The following is a 24,622-nucleotide window of genomic DNA, read 5'->3' as shown; positions in this document are numbered from 1 at the left end:
CAAGGCCCTCCCCCGCACTGTAGCCATTGCATCCATTCTGCTCCTCCTCACCTGTAGGCAGAAACTTAAGCAGGAAGCACACAAAGTAAGGACTGTTCAACGTTGGTCTGACCACTCGGAATCTATGCTTCAAGATTGTTTTGATCACGCGGACTGGGAAAACTGTGGATAGATGGCAGCATTCTCACAAAACTGAAAGTGCGAACCACTACATTCAACCATGGCAAGGTGACTGGGAACATGGACGTGTACAAACACACCATCTATGACCTCTGTAAAGCAATCAAAGAGGCAAAACCACAGTATAGGGACAAAGTGAGTCGCAATTCAGCGGCTCAGACACGAGAAATACTGTACCAGTCAAAAGTTTGGACACACCTACTCATTCCAGTTTTTTAAAACTATTTCTACATAGAATAATAGTGAAGACATCTGTCATCATGAAGTGCTTTGAGAGGCTAGCTAAGGAACATATCACCTCCACCTTACCCAACATCCTAGACCCACTACAATTCACATACCGCCCCAACAGATCCATGGACGGCGCAATCGCCATTGCACTGCACACTGCCCTATCCCATCTGGACAAGAGAAATACCTTTGTAAGAATGCTGTTCATCAACTACAGCTCAGCCTTCAAGCCCATCATTTAGCTCAGGGACCCTGGGTCTGAACCCCTCCCTGTGCAACTGCGTCATGGGCTTCCTGATGGGCCGACTCCAAGTGAAGAAGGTCGGCAACAACACCTCTGCTACGCTGATCCTCAACACGGGGGCCCCTTCAGGCCCCTCCTGTACTCTCTGTTCACACATGACTACGTGGCCAACTCGATCATCAGGTTTGCTGACGACACAACAGTGATAGGCCTGATTACCAACAATAACGAGACAGCCTACAGGGAGGAGGTGAGACCCCTGGCAGATTGGTGCCAGAAAAATAAACAAAACAAAGGAGCTTTCTCTGCAGGAGAATGCAGAGAAAGCACGATCCCATCCACATCGACAAGGCTGCAGAGGAGAGGAAGCACCACCATCTAAAAGGCAGAGACAGTACAGATGCATCAAAGCTGGGTACAAGAGACTGATAAACAGCTTCTCAGTGCCTCTTCAACCACAGGAAGCTGAAGAAATTCATCTTGGCCCGTAAGACCCCCATAAACTTCTACAGATGCACCATTGAGAGCATCCTATCGGGCTGTGTCACCGCCCAGTAGGGCAATTGCACCGTCCACAACCGCAGGGCTCTACAGGGGGTGGATCCCCAGGGGCACACTGCCTGCCCTCCAGGACATCTACTGCACTCTGTGTCACAGGAAGGCCAAGAAAATCATCAAGGACCTCAGCCACCCGAACCACGGCCTGTTCACCCCGCTACCATCTAGAAGGTAGAGACCAGTACAGGTGCATCAAAGCTGGGACAGAGAGACTGAGGAACAGCTTCTATCTCCAGGCCATCAGACTGTTAAACAGTCACCAATAGCCGGCATCCACCCAGTACCCTGCCCTAAACCTAAGTCACTGTTACTAGCCAGCTACCACTAGGTATTCTACCCGGTACCTTAGAGACTGCTGCCCTATGTACATAGAGTCATTGAACACTGTTAACTTTAATCATGTTTATATACTGTATTCTAGTCATGGTTCATCCTATATAACTACTACTGTACACACCTTTTCTATACTGTTCATACACACCATTTTATATATATTCCAGACTCTGACGTTGCTCGTTCTGATATTTCTTAATGTATTCCTTTTTACTTTTGGATTTTGTGTATTGTTTTGGATTTCTAGTTATAACTAAACTGTTGGAGCGAGAAACACAAGCATGTTTCTACACTTGCGTCTTCAAATCGGTTTATGTGATCAGTAAACTTTGATTTGATTTGACCATCCATGATTTCAAAATGATAGTTTTAACCATGTTTTAAGGCTATACAGTGTTTGTTTATTTACATTTACATTGTTTACAAACATTGTGGTAAAATATGCTTTTATTTTGGCTTCTCATGGTGTGTGATAGTTGAACTAAACTCATGAGGCATTTATAAGTTATATTAATGAAGAATCAATGGGTATGCAGCCTCCCGAGTGGTGCAGCAGTCTAAAGCACTGTATCGCAGTAGCCCAGCGTCGTCTGGGTTAGGGGAGGGTCTGGCTGGCCAGGATGTCCTTGTCCCATCGCACTCTAGCGAATCCTTGTGACGGGCGACTTCGGTCGCCAGCTGTATGGTGTTTCCTCCAACACATTGGTGTGGCTGGTGTGGCTGGCTGACGGGTTAAGCGAGCAGTGTGTCAAGAAGCGAGCAGTGTGGCGGCTTGATGGAGTTGTTTCAGAGGACGCATGGTTCTCGACTTTCACCTCTCCCGAGTCCGTACGGGAGTTGCAGCAATGGGACAAGACTGTAACAACCAATTTGGATATCACGAAATTGGAGAGAAAAAGGGATACATAATTATACCCCCCATTCTCTCTAGTAAGTTGTTCCTTCCACTGTCAAACCAGCCCAGAGTACACCCCCATTCTCCCTAGTAAGTGGTTCCTTCCACTGTCAAACCAGTCCAGAGTACCTCTCCCTATTCTCCTTAGTATGTGGTTCCTTCCACGGCCAAACCAACCAGGCCAGAGACTAGAATAAGAAGGTGTCAGGTCGGAGTGTGTCTAAGGAGAGAGCTCAGCTGAACAGCCCCATCCTGTTGCTACCTCAGCCTGCCTGCACAGCCGTTTTGCTCACAGTCACTTCACGCTGTCTTTATGTGCAAAGGGACGACATCACACAGCAGGCAGCAATGTGTCTCAATTAGAGCTAAATCTACGGGTGTTCTTGTTTCCCAGCAAATGGTTTAAAATGGGGACAACCCATTACAGTCTGCTGCACAAAGAGAACAAAGCAAAGAAAGAATAGGATCAAAGCGTTGAATCACAGAGGGGTGTTATTTGTCTTGTCTCCTGTTTATCAGGGCATGTGCTTAGTCTGTGTGATGTCTGCTTCAGCATTAGAAATGTAAAATCTGTAACAGAAGACTAAAACCCCTGCACAGGTTTACCGGGTGAAAAGAGAGCACACCAGTTACCCAAAACAAACATATTGTGCGTGCACTTTGTCATAGCAAATGAAGTAGGCATGTTTTTTCACTGCTGTCTAGCAACAGACCTTGAAGCTATGGGATACATAATGTACTCATTTCTCATCAATTTAAAATGGATTACAACGTGAATCTAAAAACAGGAGGTATAAGTGTTTACTTACAGTATATGTATTCATTTCAAATCAAAACATTTTCAGAATGTCCTTTTACAATGTACGGAGCTTTCTTGAATGTGGCCATCATAGACATACTCTAATTTAACTATACAATTATTAGTATTTATCCTTTTATGGGTATTTCCATGGATCACCATTAGTAAAAATTCCTCTCTAACATGACTGCTTCTTCTCTCTCTCTGTCTCTCTATCTGTAGGTTCCAGGCTATGTGATGGACGACCGGCGCACCTCATCCTCCTCCTGCTCCTCGTCCTCCAGGCCATGCTGCCGCTCTGCTCTGGTGAACGCACCTGCCCTCACAGCTGCCGTTGTGAGGGGAAGATAGTCCACTGCGAGTCAGCTAGCTTCTTGGACGTCCCTGAGAACATCTCAGTGGGCTGCCAGGGCCTCTCTCTTCGCTACAACGACCTGCACACGCTGCTCCCCTACCAGTTTGCCCACCTCAACCAGCTCCTCTGGCTCTACATGGACCACAACCAGATCTCTTCTCTAGACAGTCGGGTCTTCCAGGGGGTTCGCAGGCTTAAAGAGCTGATCCTCAGCTCCAACAAGATCTCTCAGCTCCACAACGCCACCTTCCACGGGGTGCCCAACCTCCGCAGCCTGGACCTGTCCTACAACAAGCTGCAGGTGCTTCAGCCGGGGCAGTTCCACGGCCTGAAGAAGCTGCAGAACCTCCACTTGCGCTCCAACGGCCTCACCATAGTCCCGATCCGGGCCTTCCTGGAATGCCGCAGCCTGGAGTTTCTGGACCTGGGCTACAACCGACTCCGGGCCCTCACCAGGACCACCTTCCTGGGGTTACAGAGGCTCATGGAGCTGCACCTGGAGCACAACCAGTTCTCCCGGATCAACTTCTTTCTGTTTCCACGTCTTGCTAACTTGCGGGCGCTCTACCTGCAGTGGAACCGCATTCGAGCAGTCAACCAGGGCCTTCCCTGGACTTGGCACACACTGCAGAAACTGGATCTGTCTGGCAATGAGATCCAGACCCTGGACCCTGCCGTGTTCCACTGCCTGCCTAACCTCCAGACCCTCAACCTGGAGTCCAACAAGCTGTCCAACGTGTCCCAGGAGGCAGTGTCTGCATGGATCTCCCTGAACTCTATCAACCTTGCAGGTAACGTGTGGGACTGTGGGACAGGCATCTGCCCCCTGGTGGCCTGGCTGAGGAACTTTCGTGGCACTAAAGACACGACCATGATATGCAGCAGCCCAAAGCAGCTCCAGGGAGAGAAGATCATGGAGGCTACGAGGAACAATGGAATTTGTGAGGAAACTGATTACTTCCAGACAGAAACCCCTTCACCAACCCCGGATTTCATTGAAACGACACCTGACCCAACCCCTGCCCCCACCAGCCCACTTCCACCCCTGCTTCCACCTACCACCCTGGCCCCCCTACCCCCACCTCGGCCTCAGTCCCCCCCCCGGCCTACTTTTCCCAGCCGGGTAAGGATTGACCCCAGAGACTCCCCTCCACGGGCTCCGCCCTCCCTCCGCAGCCTGGTGGTCACTCAGCCCCCAGAGCTGGAGCACATGTCCTTCCACAAGGTGGTGGTGGGCAGCGTGGCACTCTTCTTCACCATGTCACTCATCCTGACCGTCATCTACGTGTTATGGAGGCGCTACCCAAATGCGGCACGGCTCCTGCAGCAGCGCTCCGTGGTGGGCCGCAAGCGGCGGAGAAAGAGCCCGGAGCCTGAGCAGAACCTGAGCTCCCAGCTGCAGGAGTATTACATGAGCTACAATCCAGCCGCCACCCCGGATGGCTTGGAGGTGCTGGGCAACGGGACTGGCTCCTGTACCTGCACCATCTCCGGCTCCAGGGAATGCGAGGTATGACCCATCGCATCAGCCTTTAAAAACAAAACCCAAAAAGCAAAAACACAAAGGCTCAAGAGAGAGAGGTAAATCCTTTTTCAGGCATGAACTGTGTAGAGAGACTTTGAATCAGGGCTAAGCACCCTTGACTCTTGGTTCATAACACGCTCGACTTAGAACTTTGAATGTTTCCAATTATTTCTGCAGTTTTCATTCATAAATCGAATTGGACACTGGAAACATGAAAATGACATTTAGAACCAGGAGGCAATGGTAACCTAGCTCAGGTTCAGAGAGCTACATTATTGCACTGCCACATGTGTTATTGGCTTAAATGCATTTTGTTCACTTTTTTGTTTGTATAGTTTATTTGCCAATCAGCTTATTTTTGTTCAGCGTTACACTTCAGCAGCGTTTTGAAGCACAATTCTTAATCATGCACACACTTTTTCTATGGCTCCAGTGACAGATCCTGTATACTTGCACACTGTTCCTGCTTTAAGGTCTCACACAAGTCATTGCTACGACATCATGGCATGGCTCACTGGATGCTTTGATATACAGAACCAGTAAAAGTTTGGACGCACCTACTCATTCCTGGGGTTTTTCTTTATTTTTGCTATTTTCTACATTGTAGAATAATTGTGAAGACATCAAAACTATGCAATAACACATATGGAATCATGTAGTAACCAAGTGTTTAACATATCATAATATACGTTATAATTTATGTTCTTTAAAGGAGCCACCCTTTGCCAAGATTGTGCAAAGCTGTCATCAAAGGTATCTCTCAACCAGCTTCATGAGGTAGTCACCTGGAATGCATTAAAATTAACAGGTGTGCCTTGTTAAATGTTAATTTGTGGAATTTATTTTCTTCTTACTGTTTTTAGCCAATCAGTTGTATTGTGACGAGGTAGGGTTGGTATACATAAGATGGCCATATTTGGTAAAAGACCAAGTCCATATTATGGCAAGAACAGCTCAAATAAGCATAGAGAAATGACAGTCCATCCTTACTTTAAGGTAATTACTTGAAGGTCAGTCAATGCGGAACATTTCAAGAACTTTGAAAGTTTCAAGTGCAGTCGCAAAAACCATCAAGCGCTATGATGAAACTGGCTCTCATGAGGACCACCACAGGAATGGAAGACCCAGAGTTACCTCTGCTGCAGAGTTCAAGTAACAGACACATCTCAACATCAACTGTTCAGAGGAGACTGCGTGAATCAGGCCTTCATGGTCGAATTGCTGCAAAGAAACCACTACTAAAGGACACCAATAATAAGAAGAGACTTGCTTGGGCCAAGAAACACGAGCAATGGACATTAGACCGGTGGAAATCTGTCCTTTGGTCTAATGAGTCCAAATTTGAGAGTTTTGGTTCCAACTGCCGTGTCTTTGTGAGACGCAGACTAGGTGAACGGATGATCTCTGCCTGTGTGGTTCCCACCGTGAAGAATGGAGGAGCAGGTATGATAGCGTGGGGGTGTTCTGCTGGTGGCACTGTCAGTGATTTATTTAGAATTCAAGGCACACTTAACCAGCATGGCTACCACAGCATTCTGCAGCAATACGCCATCCCATCTAGATTGCGCTTAGTGGGACTATCAATTGTTTTTCAACAGGACAATGTAGAAAATAGTAAAAATAAAGAAAAACCTTTGAATGAGTAGGTGTGTCCAAACTTTTGACTGGTACTGTATATGTGTTTGTGTATGATTGTACAAGTGTTTATTATGTGTAGTACACTCAATGTGTGTGAGTAAGTGAATGTCTGTGTGTGTGTGCGTGTTTCGTCCATAGGTGCTTTTCTTTCAAGGCGAAAATGAAAGACAGGGCAGGGGTTAGCTTAAGGCCACTAGCGTTCCCCGTCTTGCCTAAACTGGAAAGGTTAGCTCTCTACCTCATGAGATGCCAAAAAAACAAACTCAAAATCGATTCAAGCCAAATCACAACATAGATTAATGAGGTATTGATCAACATCAGTTGGATGCCCCATAACAGCTCCCTGTCCTCTTATGTGGCATAGTAGAAAAAGAAGATGTCCCAGTCTGCATGGCTGCATGCCCATTACTGGTGGCTTATTTCACTTCCTCAGTGGCCCTGTACGAGCCACATGGTCCACCTGCCTGCCAGGCTGCAGTAGCTACGACCCTCTTTAGCCTAATCTCTTTAGCCACTTAACTCAACAGTCTGTTTAGTAAAATAGTAGAGGGCATAGTGGAAGGGGCATTAGCTCCTGCCTGTTTTGGGAAGATTTATGGTAATCTCAAAAGAGCCATAGCGATATGTGTAATCCCAAATCATATGAAATGCTCATTAATGCGGATGGATCCCCCCGGCCTGCCAAGATGAGGCACCTATTTATACCCAATACCAGGGTAATTACAATCACCAGCCATTGCACCGCGTCTGCGTTTGATCTCAGGAAGCATGTTTTCCTACACAGATGTGCTGTTTTATAACAGGATATTCACCTGAAGTGATTTCGTAAAAGGGGATTATTTATGTTCAGAGAGGAACTGTTTCGGAAGGAGGAGAGAGAAAAAATGACAGAAAGTAATCTGTTTATTACACTCCACTGGAAGGAACCAAAGATCACAGGAAGCAAAAATTAAAACCCTGTAAATGTTTGGTTTGTATAACGAGGAAATGAATTGACACACTCAGTGGTTTTACAGGTTGAATGAATGATTCCATGACAGTGCTGCAAAAGAAAACAAGTCCACAGAGCCCATGTTATCCATATTAATTATCACATTCAACATTGGCCTTTCTGCTGACTGCAGTTTGCTCAATTCTTTTATCAAGAGTTTAGATTTTTGCTCCGTAAGCCCCCGACATCATTAATTGTATTGAAGGAATAAGGCGTTTATTTAATATCAGAACTCCCATGGCACCGATGTCAAATTTTTATTCTGCTCAAAACCTTTTCTAGTCATTTCTATATGCCTAACGTTTCATTAGTTATTTCAGAAATATGACATGAATCACCTATAGGCACCAAGCTACCAAGCCATTCATTATAATTCCTCTGACTGGCAAAGCAACTCCATGACAAGGAGAGCTGTTGCGTAACTAATTATTTTTGCACTCTGTCAACGCGTTATGCCCTTAATCCATGGAGATAGAAAGACCTCTTATTACCTGCAGTGTGATTAACTCAACTTTAAAGGCTGGCATATTATTTCTGATTGGAACTTCATTTAATTCAATGTGAGTTTCTCTCAGACAATGCATAGATTTTCCCGTAAGTGGATGACAAGCCCTGTACTTTCTTTTTTTTTCATGGAAACATGGCAGTGATTTGAAGTACAAATGTGTTTCTCCCGATTACAGTGACAATGTGAATCTCATCCCCTCAAACACAGACACTCTTCTCCCTGTTCTCTGCAAAGTACTAAAGGGGGTCTGCAGAAGGTTCTTTTCTATGTTATGTTGTTGCTCATTTCGTTGAACGTTTAATAATTGAGGAGCAGGCGTCAGCTCGGTTTAACTTGATGAAAGAGCCATATTGCCGGCCGGCACAGCTGGCTGTGCCTTTCATTATGGCTCAGTGCGGTGCAGGCAGTCCCAGCGGAAAACGGTGAGAAAGACTGGGAGCTGCGGCATGCTCTCAACTGTGCCTGTGATGAAATAAGAAACAGTCAGGATGAGAGAGGAATGCTGCATACCGGGTCAAAGCCCAATTAATGCACAGAGGAGAAAGTATCAGAGATGGTGTGATTTTGACCTCTGTGGCTGTTTCAATTTGGTTATGTTCGGACTCACCAAAACTTTCATTCAGAATGATGATGTTTTGTATCATCATGATGATGTGGCCGGTGGTACTTTGTTTCTTGTAAGTACAATATCTTGAAAACTTGACTGCTGACATGCAAACATTTTGGGACTGTATCAACAGTGAACTATTGGGGGAAAATAGATGTATACTTTTTGGATTTTCCCTTTAAAAATAAATAGTTTCACCATATTTTACATTTATATTTTATATTTTACTCATTTAGCAAACACTCTTATTCAGAGCGTCTTATAGTTAGTTCATTCATCTTAATATAGCTAGCTGGGACAACCACATATCACAGGCATAGTAAGTACACTTTTCCTCAATAAATCAGCAGAGCTAGAAGTGTTGGTTCAGGAAATTCATTTTTTATTTGTATTTATAAAATAAAAAAACAAGAGTTCAGTTCACGTAACAGGGTTGACCTTAAAATGAGGGATATTTTTGTTTTTTACATTAAAATGAATCACAAAGCACATTAAATAATTATGATCTTCATAAATGACTATGTCAAAGCAACAACATAACTAGGGCTTTACAATGATGGTGAAAACCTGGAGGTTAAGTAGGTTAAAATATCCAGAGTAGTCACAAGAGTCTGCACAGAGGAACATGTTAAAATGCTGAATTTCGGGACTTTAGCAAGTCTTTATTTATATAATTTGTTTTTTAATGTGGTCTATATTAAAGGACACTTCATTTAATATAACAGGCTTTTAAAATCAATGTTTTACTTAAAATATGTAAAGGGTCACAAAAGGGACTTATTTTGTGGAACGACCTTTTGTAAGGAGGCATATCTCTTGCATACTAAATCAGACTTAAGTCTTCTTCCTTCTCAAAACTCTAATAATTGAGAAGAAGTCGACCATGCATTTTGCCCCAAGAGCTCAAATAGAAGAGATTTACATTCAGGCAGCTCCAAAACACTAGAATTTGTATTTAATTACCTGTACAATGCCCCTATCTGACATTTCTTTTCAAATAGAGAGAAAGAGTGTTTTCTTGGCAGTGGTAATGGAAAATAGCACTGAGATATAGCAAACTGAGAGCATAGTCACAATACCGTTTCATATGGTACAAGTCATAACAGAGATGTATTTGATCTTATTGGCTGAAACACAATGAACCACTCAGGAAATAACAGACAAGGTTTTATGATGAAAAACAGCGGTTAGGTGCAATTAATGGAATAATTTTACATTGAAGAGTGCTTATCATGATAAGCATTCAATCAGCATGATAGTTTGAGTATTAGTATGGTGCATTGCTTCAATTGAGTAAGCCACTTTTCCTCATCAGGAAATTATGAGCTACTCTCCGCTCACCACTACTGGATAGAACTGTTTCAGTCATCTGTTAAGTGATTGAACATTGTCTGCTTCCTCGATGGATATGGTCAGAATAGGCCGTTTAAAGGCACTTAACAGTCACCAGCGTATGAGCAGTTTTATGTTCCCTTTAATCTGAAACCTAAATTGAACTGCTTCTCATAAACCAAGTCCCTCACATGTACACGCCTTTCCGGTGGCCTCAAGGGCACCATCCCACTTCTGACACCAATGTAGTGAATTTCGGGGGGTAGCCCAAAGATGTTGGCTTGACAGCAGCAGGCTTGACGAGGTCGCTAGGTGTTGGGTTAAGGTTGCTACAGTATGTTTATTAGTGTGATATCTTGTTTGTTATGATTATGAACATATTGCTCAATATGAGTGCTAGGAACAGGTTACAGGCTACCTCAACGGCTGTGGAAATTCAACTGAAAAATAAATGTACAGTATTAGGATTTTTGTGTCAGATATTTCCATGTCTTAAGATTTCCAGTCAGGTATTAACTAACTACCTTTTGATCTGCATCTCTACTCAAAGAGAGCTGCCCCCTATTCAAAGCCTTCTATGTATGTAAGAAGGTAAAATGTTATTTAATTTCAAATGAACTATCATCTTGTTTTCATACCCCTGGATATTTATCTAGATTCTCGATATCGCTGCTGACATGATCTTGTACAATATATCGGAATCTTTGCATTGTGATCCAAATTCCAATATAATATTACATCAGGCAGACACATGAATAAAAATCAGTGTCAAATCAGTGCCGCTATTGAGGGATTGTTCATGTCTATCTTGTGTTAGGGGAAATAAATGGGTCCTCCATTGGGTCCCCTTTCATACCAGGACTACCCTGCAGCACAGAGTGACTTTCAGAGATGCCCCTCCTCCCCTAAAACAGCTTTGAAGACTGGGGGCATGTCACGCAGCCCGACAAAGGCCTCCCTTGGCCAATTTCCCTTCAAGTCCCGTTCGACTTGACAGGCATTCCTCCAAACACCATTTACAGAATGCTTTCATTCTCCACTGCCTCTCCATCTCTTTCTCCCCCCGTTCTCTCTCGCTTTCTCTGCCTCATCGGCTTTAAGTAGCCATTAAGTGCTTAAACGCACACATTCCACTGAGGCTTCTTAATGAATATCCAATAGGTTCTGGTTTGATATTTTGTCCCCATTTATCAAATCCCGTCTCATCCCTCTTAACGGGATCTATGGTCTGCAAGAGAGCTGCTTAATGTGTGCGTCATCTGATCTTTTTCACTTACACTTTAATTATGAATTAACTGATACATTAATTGATTCAGTGATCAGGTCAATATTGTCTCCGTAAAGAATAGGGGTGTGGGATAGTCTCACGGTTGGAGGGTTTAGGTGGAGGATGATGAACTAGTCCCTGAACACTCTCCATCCATCTCTACATCACACTGCCAAGGAGAGTCTAAATCTGTCTATAAAAAGACAGTGACTGACAGAAACAAGCCTAAATAGCATTGAGGCCTGTGAGGCAAATGCATGATCCACCTGATGGTTCTTTCATGCCAATGTTGTTATCCCAAGCTTGAACTCCTCAGCTCTGTTTCTTAGGGGCATGGCTTTGTTCCTCCTTGCCTAAATTGCAGGCATGACCTCAAATTGGTGCCAGTGTGCAGTAGCTCCTCAGGACGCCCAGTGTGAAGACTGTGGCTGGATGGATAGGATACCCCAGGCCTATTCAGGTTATTCCCTCGTCCCAATCCACCCACACTACAAATCAAAGCAAATCTTATTTGTCACATGCTCCGAATACAACAGGTGTAGACCTTACCGTGAAATGCTTAATTACAAGCCCTTAACCAACAACGAAGTTCAAGAAATAGAGTTAAGAAAATATTTACTAAATAATCTAAGGTGAAAAAAATATAAAAACAGAAAAAGAGTAACACAAGGAAATTACAGTTCATAACAATAACGAGGCTATATATAGGGGGTACCGGTACTGAGTCAATGTCTTGTGGTACAAGTTAGTCGAGGTCATTTGTAAAGTGACTACGCATAGACAATAAACAGAGTGTAGCAGTAGTGTAAAAACAAAAAGGGAGGGGCAATGTAAATAATCCAGGTGGCCATTTGATTAATTGTTCAGCCGTCTTATGGCTTGGGGGCAGAAGCTGTTAAGGGGCCTTTTGGTCCTAGACTTAGTGCTCCGGTACCGCTTGACGTGAGGTAGCACAGAGCACAGTCTATGACTTGGGTGACTGGAGTTGTTTACAATTATTTGGGCCTTCCTCTGACACCGCCTAGTATATAGGTCCTGGATGTCAGGAAGCTTGGCCCCCATGTGATGTACTGTGCCGTACTGCCCTCTGTAGCACCTTACGTTCAGATGCCGAGCAGTTGTCATACCAGGCGGTGATACAACCGGTCAGGATGCTCTCGATGGTGCAGCTGTAGAACATTTTTAGGATCTGGGGACCCATGACAACTCTTTCCAGTCTCCTGAGGTGGAAAAGGTGTTGTGCCCTCTTCACAACTGTCTTGGTGTGTTTGGACCATGATAGTTCATTGGTGATGTGGACACCAAGGAACTTGAAACTCTCGACCTGCTCTACTTCAGCCCTGTCGATGTTAATGGGGGCCTGTTCGGCCCTCCTTTCCTATAGTCCACGATAAGCCACTTTGTTTTGCCAGGTCTCTGACCTCCTCTCTATAGGCTTTCTCATGGTTGTTGGTGGCCTACCACTGTTGTGTTGTCAGCAAACTTAATGATGGTATTGGAGTCGTGCTTGGCCACGCAGTCGTGAGTGAACAAGGAGTAAAGGAGGAAGTCCAGGAAGTCCAGGATCTAGTTGCAGAGGGAGGTGTTTAGTCCCAGGGTCCTTAGCTTAGTGATGAGCTTTGTGGGCACTATGATGTTGAACGCTGAGCTGTAGTCAATGAACAGCATACTCAAATAGGTGTTCCTTTGGTCCAGGTGGAAAAGGGCAGTGTGAAGTGCGATTGAGATTGTGTCATCTGTGGATAGGTTGGGGCGGTATGCGAATTGGGTGTGTCTAGGGTTGATGGCGTTGATGTGAGCAATGGCGTGAGTCCTATGGGGTGGAAATCTTTTAGGCAGGTTACCTTTGCTTTCTTGGGCACACGGACTATGGTGGTCTGTTTGAAACGTGTAGGTATTACAGACTCGGTCAGGGAGAGATTAAAAATGTCAGTGAAGACACTTGCCAGTCGGTCCACGCATGCTTTGATTACACGTCCTGGTAATCCATCTGGTCCAGCGGCTTTGTGAATGTTGACCTGTTTAAAGGTCTTTCTCACATCGGCTACAGAGAGCGTGATCACGCAGTCGTCCGGAACAGCTGGTGCTCTCATGCATGCTTCAGTGTTGCTTTCTTTGAAGCGAGCATTAAAGCCATTTAGCTCGTCTGGTAGGCCCGCGTCACTGGGCAGCTCGCGACTGGGTTTCCCTTTGTAGTCCGTAATATTTTTCAAGCCCAGCCACATCCGACAAGCGTCAGATCCGGTGTAGTAGGATTCAATCTTTGTTCTGTATTGAAGCTTTGCCTGTTTGAGGGCTTTGCAGGATTTTTTATAAGCGTCCAGGTTAGTGTCCCGCTCCTTGAAAGTGGCAGCTCTACCATTTAGCTCAGTGTGGATGTTGTCTGTATTCCATGGCTTCTGGTTGGGAAATGTGCGTATGGTCACTGTGGGGACGACGTCGTCAATACAATTATTGATGAAGCCGGTGACTGAGGTGCCATTGGATAAATCACGGAACATATTCCAGTCTGTGCTAGCAAAACAGTCCTGTAGCGTAGCATCCATATAATCTGACCATTTCCGAGTCATTGGTACATCCTGCTTTAGTTTTTGCATGTAAGCAGGAATCAGGAGGATATAATTATGGTAAGATTTGCCAAATGGAGGGCGAGGGAGAGCTTTGTATGCGTCTCTGTGTGTGGAGTAAAGGTGGTCTAGAGTGATTTCCCTCTGGTTCACATGCTGGTGGAAAGTAGGTAAATTTGGCTCACGAGTGGCGCAGCAGTCTAAGGCACTGCATCTCAGTGCTAGAGGTGTCACTACAGCCCCTGGTTTGAATCCAGGCTGTATCACAACTGGCTGTGATTGGGAGTCCCATAGGGGAGAGACCAATTGGCCTAGCGTCGTCCGCGTTAGGGTTTGGCTGGGGTAGGCTGTCATTGTAAATAAGAATTTGTTCTTAACCTACTTGCCTAGTTAAATAAAGGTTAAATATTTTTTATTTTTTTAACTGATTTAAGTTTGTCTGCATTAAAGTCCCCGGCCACTCGGAGCGCTGCTTCTGGATGATCATTTTTTTGTTTGCTAATGGCCTTATACAGCTTGTTGAGTGTGGTCTTAGTGCCAGCAACTGTTTGTGGTGATAAATAGACGGCTACGAATAATATAGATGAGAACTCTCTTGGTTGATAGTGTGGTCTACAGCTTATCATGAGGTATTCTACCTCAGCCGAGCTATACCTCGAGACTTCTTTAATATTATACATCGCCACCAGCAGTTATTGACAAATAGACACACACCCCCGCCCCTCATCTTACCAGACGTAGCTGCATATAAGGGCACAAGGAAAGACCCAGATGCAGACACAGGAGGCAGATGGTTCGAGTCTGTCGTTTATTTATAATCCAAAAGGTAAAGAGTGGCAGACAGGCTCGATGTCAGGGCAGGCAGAAGGGTCAGGCAGGCAGGTACGGGGTCCAGAAAAACAGTCAAGGGACTAGAATAAGGGAATAGAAAAGAGGAGCATGGGAAAAAACATGCGGGAATAAAAAATAAAAAAAGAGCAAACCCCAGAAACCACTGTAACCGCACACTGGACGTGGGGTGGGGCCAATCCACCACCGCTCTCACTTTCTCTGGATCCATCTGAACATTCCCTTCAGAGATGATGTATCCCAGAAAAGTGATTGTGGAGTGGTGGAACTTGCACTTCTCCGCTTTAACAAACACCTGGTTCTCCAGAAGGCGCTAAGAACTTGTCGAACATGGAGAACGTGTTCCTGGGCAGAATGGGAGAAAAACAATGTCATCAAGATTTTCAAAAACAAACCAATTCAACGTCCCGGAGCACATCGTTAACCAGAGCCTGGAGGACAGCAGGAACATTAGTGAGTCCAAATGGCATGACCAGGTACTCATAGTGTCCACTTGCTGTATTGAAAGCAGTCTTCCACTTGTCTCCTTCGCGCATCCAAACTTTGACTGGTCTCCCCACAGCTGAATAACAGCAAAAGGGGTACAGGTAATAGGAATTAGGGAATTCCCAGTCTGACTCACCAAAGTAGTTGTACCTACTAATGATCTAGGTCTCCTCATTGGACAGGTAGCAATGAAATGCCCCACAGCACCGCAATACAGACAACTGTTGGAGCTTAGGCTATGCGAACGTTACCTAGCCGATAATCTAGCTCTTCCCAGTTCCATGGGTTCTGGTGTATCCGACTCACCCGTCGTTGATGATTCTCGAGGGAGCTCAGGTGATTCGGATCCTCTCGGAAAAACATCCCTCGGTCACCTCCCTCGGAGGTGAGCGAGCCACTGCGGATGGACGAGTGTGCCTGAGACCAGACCTCCTCTCACTCCTGCGTTCCCTTAGGCGTCCATCAATTCTAATGGTGGGGGCGATGAGGGAGTCGAGGTCCACCGGTAGTTCCCGAGCAGCTAGCACATCTTTTACCACCTCAGGTAATCAGTGAAGAAAAGTATCGAAACGAGACTGCGGATTCCAGGCACTCTCGACGGCCAACGTGCGAAAATCTACCTCATAGTCTGCCACACTACGGGACTTTTGACGTAATTCAAGAAGTTTACTGGCTGCCTCTCTCCCGGATACCGGAGAATCGAATAACTTCCTCACTTCTGCCATGAAATTCTCCAGATGACAACAAATGGCGGATTGTTGCTCCCAATCTGCCGTAGCCCAGGAGAGTGCCCTTCCCGACATTAGCGTAATAACATACGCGATCTTAGATCGGTCTGAAGGAAACGAAGATGGCTGTATCTCAAAAATAAGAGAGCACTGAGAAAGAAAACCCCGGCAGGTACCAGGATCCCCAGAATATCACTCCAGAGGAGATAAGCGGGGTTTTTGGGGAGCTGGTGTAGGCTGTACAAGCTCACCACTAATAGGGAAATATTAATGGCTGGTTGGGGTTTCTCAGCGGTAGCAGACATCCTCCAAGCTAACTCCCTGATTTACTCCATAATCTCCTTAAACCCTTGGTCGTGGCATTCCGTCAAGGAACAGAGCCCTCCCAGAAGGTCCTGTAACAGCTCCTCATGTCTCCCAATAGTGTCTCCCTGCATGGAGACAGCGTGGCGGAGCTGAGCCAAGTCTACTGGGTCTGTCATGGCCAGTTCGTACTTTAAGGGCACTAGGTGAGACCCAGATGCAGACACAGGAGGCAGATTTGTTGTTTATTTATAATCCAAAAGGAGTAGGCAAGAGAATGGTCACGGACAGGCAAAAGGTTAAAACCAGATTCTGAGACCAAAAGGTAAAGAGTGGCAGACAGGCTCGATGTCAGGGTGGGCAGAATGGTCAGGCAGGCAGGTATGGAGTCCAGAAAAACAAGCAAGGGTCAAAACCGGGAAGACTAGAAAAAGAGAATAGAAAACAGGAGCACAGGAAAAACACCCTGTTTGACTTGAAACATACAAGACGAACTGGCACAGAGAGACAGGAAACACAGGGATAAATACACTAAGGAAAATAAGCAACACCTGGAGGGGGTGGAGACAATCACAAGAACAGGTGAAACAGATTAGGGTGTGACACTGCATGCCCTGCCGATACATGGAGAAGCTAGACAGCGCTATATTAACCGTGTCGTCGTTCAGCCAAGTCTCGGTGAAACATAAGATATTACAGTTTGTAATGCCCCATTGGTAGGATAGTCTTAATTGTAGATCGTACGGGCCCTGAAGCTAAGACAAATAGGGAGAGAAAGTAGGCCTATTTTATAGCAAATCTAAGACTAAGACAGTGAGGGGAGAGATTCTAAGACTGATCTGCTGCTGTGACACCAAAAGGAAACAAGTGGCAGTGTGGCACCGTATATCAAAGCTACCCCCTCCATTACATTAAATTGAATTTTGTAATCTTCTACCTGCTTCTGTTTCCTTTTGCCACCGGCGCTGGCAGACACCTTGTTCTGTGTCCACGGATAACAGTAACATGCACCCACCTTCCAGCTCACCCACACACACTGCTATAGTCTACATACTGCAACGCAGAGTTGCAGACCCACACACATACACGTGTGCGCGCAGGCTAGCACTCAAGCTTGCGCATGCACGCACACACACACAAAGTCCAATCGCATACAGCAGGTGATTTTGAGAGTGTGTTATTCTATCAAACAGACAAAAACTACTTTAGAGTATTGTCCAAGTGCCTCCACGCAGGTCTTCAGTGTCAAGCCATTTGTCATATTAGAAACCCGAACCTCATTTATTTTGCTGCCTTCTCCTCCCCACTTCCTTGTATCCCTCTGGTCCATAAGCAAGGAGAGGTCAATTAAATGGGCTGATGGACAGAGGGGAAAAAGCCTGCAGGGATTCAGCTGTGATTGAAAGCAAAGAATGAGCGGCTCCTGCACTCCAGACTCTATTTATATCAAGATGACGTGGGAGGATAATGTGCCATCAGCTAGGAGATGGCGTTAAATTAACTTTGATCAGGGAAACATGATCAAAGTTCAGGAAACAACAGCGCTTGAGAGAGGCTTAAGTCCTACAGCTCAGTCTGTCCCTTTGCTGAAGGGTAAAGGAGGAGATATGGATCTGCGTCTAGGCACGCCTGGTCTACAGGACAGTGAACCTTACCAGTTAACACTGGGAACCACAAAGAACTTTCATCTGACAAGCGGATACAGCTGTTTCCCTTTTACTTGCTGAATACAATTACATGTCACATACGGCAGTTTCTGAAACATGATTTGTCTTTTCACCTATTTTCTGAAAAGTCAAAGTAAGGTATTTTCATACGTAGATACACATACCGCATTTGTGGTAGTATTGTCTGAATAGTTACATTTTGGCATCTTCACAGTGTGGTTATTTTAATTGTAGAGCCCAAAGCTAAGGAGTCCAGAGCACCAAGGTCTCATAGAGACAAAATCATTTAATAAGGAGATTCTAAAATGAAGCAACAGTGTTTTTGTCGGTTCCCCCTCCTAGCCACTAACTGTACATCAAATGATTTGACTGTACCATTCCTAGGGTTGCTTGAGTGGAGGCATATTAGAGGGCTTCAATTCCTTTGAAAGCAATGGACTAAACAATGCCCTGTGTCACCTCTGTCATGTCCTGAAGACAAATTAATGAATAGAAAGACTGTCATTGAAAACCAGATCAACAGCACCAGCAGGCATCAACACGACTAACTTCTGCTTTGAAGATTAAAATGTTTTATATCGGGGACAATGTTTTGCCCATAACGTTTTTACAGAACCTATTTGCAGCTTTGTTCTGTTGTCACATGAATTTTAATTCACAAAGACTTTGGCTCTCTTTCTTAGCAAATGTTTGAATTATTAAAGGGTGGTTTTCAGAAGGGAACGGAGACATTTGTCGAGATCCACATATTTTTTAAACGTGCCCTATAGGCATATACATTCACTCGGTGCTTGTGTTAGGCCACAGTCACTATCACAGTGAGAATTACAACCCACGCTTCCTGTGTTCTTTCCTTATTTTCGCCAGTTTTCCAACAAAGCCACTTTTCTACTTAGTGGTATTACAATACGATCCTTCTTTGTGTACAAATGAATGATGCCGCTTGAAGAATAATGGTGGGAGGAGATAGCCTTGTTTGCCCTAATTTAACCACGGAATTACAGCTAAAGAAGGCTGATTTCTTTGTTAGATATTCAAGGTGGAGAGCTTATCCCTATTTAGGTTGTTTGATAAAACATGCATAAGTGGATAAATACATGGATTAAAGAGGTACACTCAGTCAGCGACAGAAAACTATTTGAACCTCTTTGTAATATATTTTCATTTGTATTTAACCTTTAGTTAACTAGGCAAGTCATTTAATAACACATTTTTATTTACAATGACGGCCTACTGGGGAATAGTGGGTTAGTAACTGCCTTGTTCTTTGTTGGGATGAAGAGTTTGTTGGATTTTTTGAAAGATATTTGTTTGTGTGTGCATGTGTCTGAGAGAGGGAGGGATAGAGTGAGATTGCGTTGGAAGGAAGCTGCCGCTCCTAATGGTGTCGTCCATCACTGTCATAAATCATAAATCATAACGCACACATACGCAGGCACACACACACACACAATTTCATTGTGACATGTTTGGTTGGATCCTACAAGTAAATTGCATCCCATTTTCTTTGAGAGATCCTTGAGCCACCACCATTCCTAAAGCATGGCTTATGTGTCTTTTTTAATCTGCTCTCCTCTGCGATGCATGTACAGTATATACACAGTCATTCTCCACCGCCACCAGAATCTTATCGCTATTCTATCACATACTTAGTGACTGCAGCAGTCCATAGTTAAATCCTATATATGATAATTTGTTCCAATATATCTCAGCTACTGCCTGTGCTGGCTGCCTGCCTACCTTTGTAAGGCTCCTGGAGATTTGTGCACCCTGTCACACTGAAGTTTGCGTTCCAGTTTGAGTCATGATACACGTCTCTGGGCAAAATATTACTCTTGCTGTCAAGATTGATATATTCATGCATTCATGCTTTCAGCACTACAATTAATCTGTGCTTTTATTATTTTCTTAAGGAGGGGGGAAAATGGTGTACATTCAAAATAAGACAATAATTCAACACTATGTTTAGATATCGTATGATGTGATCACACTGTCCTGTAATAGCACAGTATATTGGGCGGTAGGTAGGGACCTCCATGAGAATGTGACCAAAACAGTTCCTATAAACATCACATTTGCCTCCAGTATAGTTACAGATGGTTGATTTAGCATTTAGCTTGTTTGTTTTTAGATCTACCGATGTCAGATCCTAATTTGACCCGTTTCGTTGCAGCAGGAAAATAGTCCTGCAGCAGGAGGATTTGAATATCTGAATCAATATTTTGAATTGCCGCCAGGGGGTAACTGGAAGCGGTGTTCGTATACAATGCACACTGTACCTATATTGTACCTTATGTAGGCTACTTGCAGGCTACAGCACGTCTCATGTTAATGTTTATGTGGATTATCATAAATTGACATATTTGTAGGGGTAGATGTATTTTTGTTAGGGAAAATCTGTTTTTGTTCAAGCAATTGTTTAATTATATTTTGAAGGGACGCAATACCCACAGCCACTGACTCCAGCACACATATGACAGAGTTTGCATGGGTTTGCATCTGGTCCACTGCTCATGGATGAACGTCTATTTCTGATGCATTAATTCTGCGTGGTTACAGGGTTAATTCTGCGTGGTTACAGGGTTAATTCTGCGTGGTTACAGGGTTAATTCTGCGTGGTTACAGGGTTAATTCTGCGTGGTTACAGGGTTAATTCTGCGTGGTTACAGGGTTAATTCTGCGTGGTTACAGGGTTAATTCTGCGTGGTTACAGGGTTAATTCTGCGTGGTTGCTGGGTTAAGACAGAAACAACTCAAAGGTTAACAGGTTATACATTAATTCTGAGTGATTAAGGTTAGGGATATGGCAGGGGTAGGCAACCCTGGTCCTGGAGGGCCACAGGCACTTCATGTTTTTGATTTAACCGACCTGGAAGACCAGGTGTGTTGAATTTAAGCCATCACTGAATTGATCAATTATCTCAGTTGGTCAGGTGTGGTGCCGAGTTGGAACATCCTGCACTCTAGGAACAGAGTTGCCTACCCCTGGGGTATGGTTTGGGGAAGGCTGACAAACAAAATTATTTTAAAAACGATGCCTCCGTTTCATCAATATTAATCATGCTTGCTAGAGCATCGTGAACTGCCGTGGCAGTCCGAGCCTCACGAATTTGCGCGCACTGCTGGCCGATATAGTGACCAGCCTGAGCCTACATTAGGCCCACAAGTTAATTGTGTTTGTTTCAATATTTTCAAGAAGTAAAATGAATATGATAATTTACACATCAAACGAAAGTGTCTCACCCTCAACAAAATTGTCTTTGGATAGGCACATGCATAAACATCTTTACAGCTTTATGAAAGGAAATATTAAAGTCACACAATACATGCTTTCAATCCTCACCAAAGAACAGAACTATATTAACAAATTATACATAGCTGAACTATAAAACGTGGACTAGTATCCACACTGGAGGAAAGTTGATCAATCTACTGTAGGCCTACATTTGTCAATCAACTGATGGCCCAAATCAACTTATCAACTCAGCCAGAGACACACAATCTGTAGCCTATTATGGGTTTTCACACCTTTCATTATGTGACAATGGGTAGGCTAATCAAATAACAAGGAGCCTATTGCAACCATCGATGGACCTAGATTATCGCCATCTGACGCATTATTAAACCATCAGCACGGGCTGATATCATTTGCAAACATTATTGTTGACCTTATTACCGCTCCCTAAAAGATGATGACGGTGTTACCCTTATGCCTCGATCATGTGCTAGTCAAGAAGTCTAGAACTAGGAAACTCTGAAATGTCCGACTTGCTAACTGGTTGTAGTTATACATGTGCCGTTACACATGTCCTGCTTGCAACCAGTCTTTCAATTTATGTTCGCCCTCTGATTGGTATTGTAATCTGAACAATTTTGTCCTTTTTGAACAAACTAAGCTATTGAGCTATTTGACAAGCATTCCGTACAATAGAAATATACTGTGGTGTAGTGGTTCCTGGAGAAGTGGGTATACTCTAATTTACCAAAATTTTTCCAAACGGCCCCGCCAAATCATATAGACTCAGCAAAAAAAGAAACATGCCTTTTTCAGGACCCTGTCTTTCAAAGATAATTCGTAAAAATCCAAATAACTTCACAGATGTTCATTGTAAAGCGTTTAAACACTGATTCCCATGCTTGTTCAATGAACCATAAACAATTAATGAACATGCACCTGTGTAACGGTTGTTAAGGGCAGGGTAGCCTAGTGGTTGGCATGGGTTTGAATCTGGTCCACTGCTCATGGATGAATGTCTATAGGGGCGGCAGGGTAGCCTAGTGGTTAGAGCTTTGGACTAGTAACCGGAAGGTTCCAAGTTCAAACCCCCGAGCTGACAAGGTACAAATCTGTTGTTTTGTCCCTGAACAGGCAGTTAACCCACTGTTCCTAGGCCGTCATTGAAAATAAGAATTTGTTCTTAACTGACTTGCCTGGTTAAATATATATTTTTTAAATAAAACAGCTTACAGACGGTAGGCAATTAAGGTCACAGTTATGAAAACTTAGGACACTAAAGAGGCCTTTCTACTGACTCTGAAAAACACCAAAAGAAAGATGCCCAGGGTCCCTGCTCATCATGCTGCAAGGAGGCATGAGCACTGCATATGTGGCCAGGGCAATAAATTGCAATGTCCGTACTGTGAGACGCCTAAGACAGCACTACAGGGAGACTGGACGGACAGCTGATCGTACTCACAGTGGCAAACCACGTGTAACAACACCTGCACAGGTACAGGATGGCAACAACAACTGCCCGAGTTACACCAGGAATTCACAATCCCTCCATCAGTGCTCAGATTGTCCGCAATTGGCTGAGAGAGGCTGGACTGAGGGGTTGTAGGCCTGGTGTAAGGCAGGTCTTCACCAGATATAACCGGCAACAACGTCACCTATGGGCACAAACCCACCATCGCTGGACCAGACAAGACTTGCAAAAAGTGCTCTTCACTGACGAGTCGCGGTTTTGTCTCACCAGGGGTGATGGTCGGATTCACGTTTATCGTCAAAGGAATGAGCGTTACACCGAGGCCTGTACTCTGGAGCAGGATCGATTTGGATGTGGAGGGTCCGTCATGGTCTGGGGCGGTGTGTTACAGCATCATCAGACTGAGCTTGTTGTCATTGCAGGCAATCTCAATGCTTACAGGGAAGACATCCTCCTCCCTCATGTGGTTCCCTTCCTGCAGGCTCATCCTGACATGACCCTCCAGCATGACAATGCCACCAGCCATACTGCGTGATTTCTGTGCATGATTTCCTGCAAGACAGGAATGTCAGTGTTCTGCCATGGCCAGTGAAGAGCCCGGATCTCAATCCCATTGAGCATGTCTGGGACCTGTTGGATCGGAGGGTGAGGGCTAGGTCCATTCCCTCCAGAAATGTCTGGGAACTTGCAGGTGCCTTGGTGGAAGAGTGGGGTAACATCTCACAGCAAGAACTGGCAAATCTGGTGCAGTCCATGAGGAGGAGATGTACTGCAGTACTTAAGTTGTGACTAGGAGGCAGTATTTTCATTTTTGGAAAAAAAAACGTCAGGACAAGATGCTAGAATATGCATATAATTGACAGCTTGGGATAGAAAACACTCTAAAGTTTCCAAAATTGTAAAAATATTGTCTGTGAGTATAACAGAATTGATGTTGCAGGCAAAAGCCTGAGAAAAATCCAATAAGAGAGTGCACTATGTTTTGAAAGCGCTGCGTTCCAATGAGTCCCTATTGAGCAGTGAATGGGCTATCAACCAGATTACTCTTTCTCCGTATTCCCGAAGGTGTCTACAGCATTGTGACATAGTTTTACACATTTATGTTAAAGAATACCCGTATGCGGCTACATTGCGCAAGTGGTCACCTGATGCTGCCAGAGAGATTCTTGCGTAAAATACAGAGGTAGCCATTACTCCAATCGATCCTACTGAAAAACTAATTGTCCCGATGGATATATTATCGAATAGATATTTGAAAAACACCTTGAGGATTGATTATAAACAAAGTTTGCCATGTTTCTGTTGATATTATGGAGCTAATTTGGAATATTTTTCGCCATTTTTGTGACTGCAATTTCCAGGCGATTTCTCAGCCAAACGTGAAGAACAAACGGAGCTATTTCGCCTACAAAAATAATATTTTTGGAAAAAAGGAACATTTTCTATCTAACTGGGAGTCTCGTGAGTGAAATCATCCGAAGCTCATCAAAGGTAAAAGATTTAATTTGATTGCTTTTCTGATTTCCGTGACCAAGTTACCTGCTGCTAGCTGGACAAAATGCTATGCTAGGCTATCGATAAATTTACACAAATGCTTGTCTAGCTTTGGCTGTAAAGCATATTCTGAAAATCTGAGATGACAGAGTGATTAACAAAAGGCTAAGCTGTGTCTCAATATATTTCATTTGTGATTTTCATGAATAGGAATATTTTCTAGGGATATTAATGTCTGTTGCGTTATGCTAATTAGTGTCAGGCGATGATTACGCTCCCGCATGCGGGATGGGGAGTCACTAGAGGTTAATGCAGCTGGTGGCCACACCAGATACTGACTGTTACTTTTGATTTTGACC

General features: G+C 44.3%; 1 protein-coding gene across 1 annotated transcript in view; it reads left to right on the top strand.

Moving 5' to 3' along the window:
* LOC112231055 (leucine-rich repeat transmembrane neuronal protein 4-like) overlaps nt 1-24,622 on the top strand; it is a 63,918-nt gene that overhangs the window by 17,342 nt on the left and 21,954 nt on the right. The window contains exon 2 of the mRNA XM_024397585.2: nt 3,463-5,105. Within this exon, the coding sequence (XP_024253353.1) occupies nt 3,463-5,105 (1,643 nt within the window). The remainder of the gene's footprint in view (nt 1-3,462; nt 5,106-24,622) is intronic.

This window comes from Oncorhynchus tshawytscha, linkage group LG33 (genome assembly GCF_018296145.1).
Source record: "Oncorhynchus tshawytscha isolate Ot180627B linkage group LG33, Otsh_v2.0, whole genome shotgun sequence".
Taxonomy (NCBI): Eukaryota; Metazoa; Chordata; class Actinopteri; order Salmoniformes; family Salmonidae; genus Oncorhynchus; species Oncorhynchus tshawytscha.
Note: the sequence above shows the minus strand (reverse complement) of the source record. Positions and strands in the feature narration are given on the sequence as shown.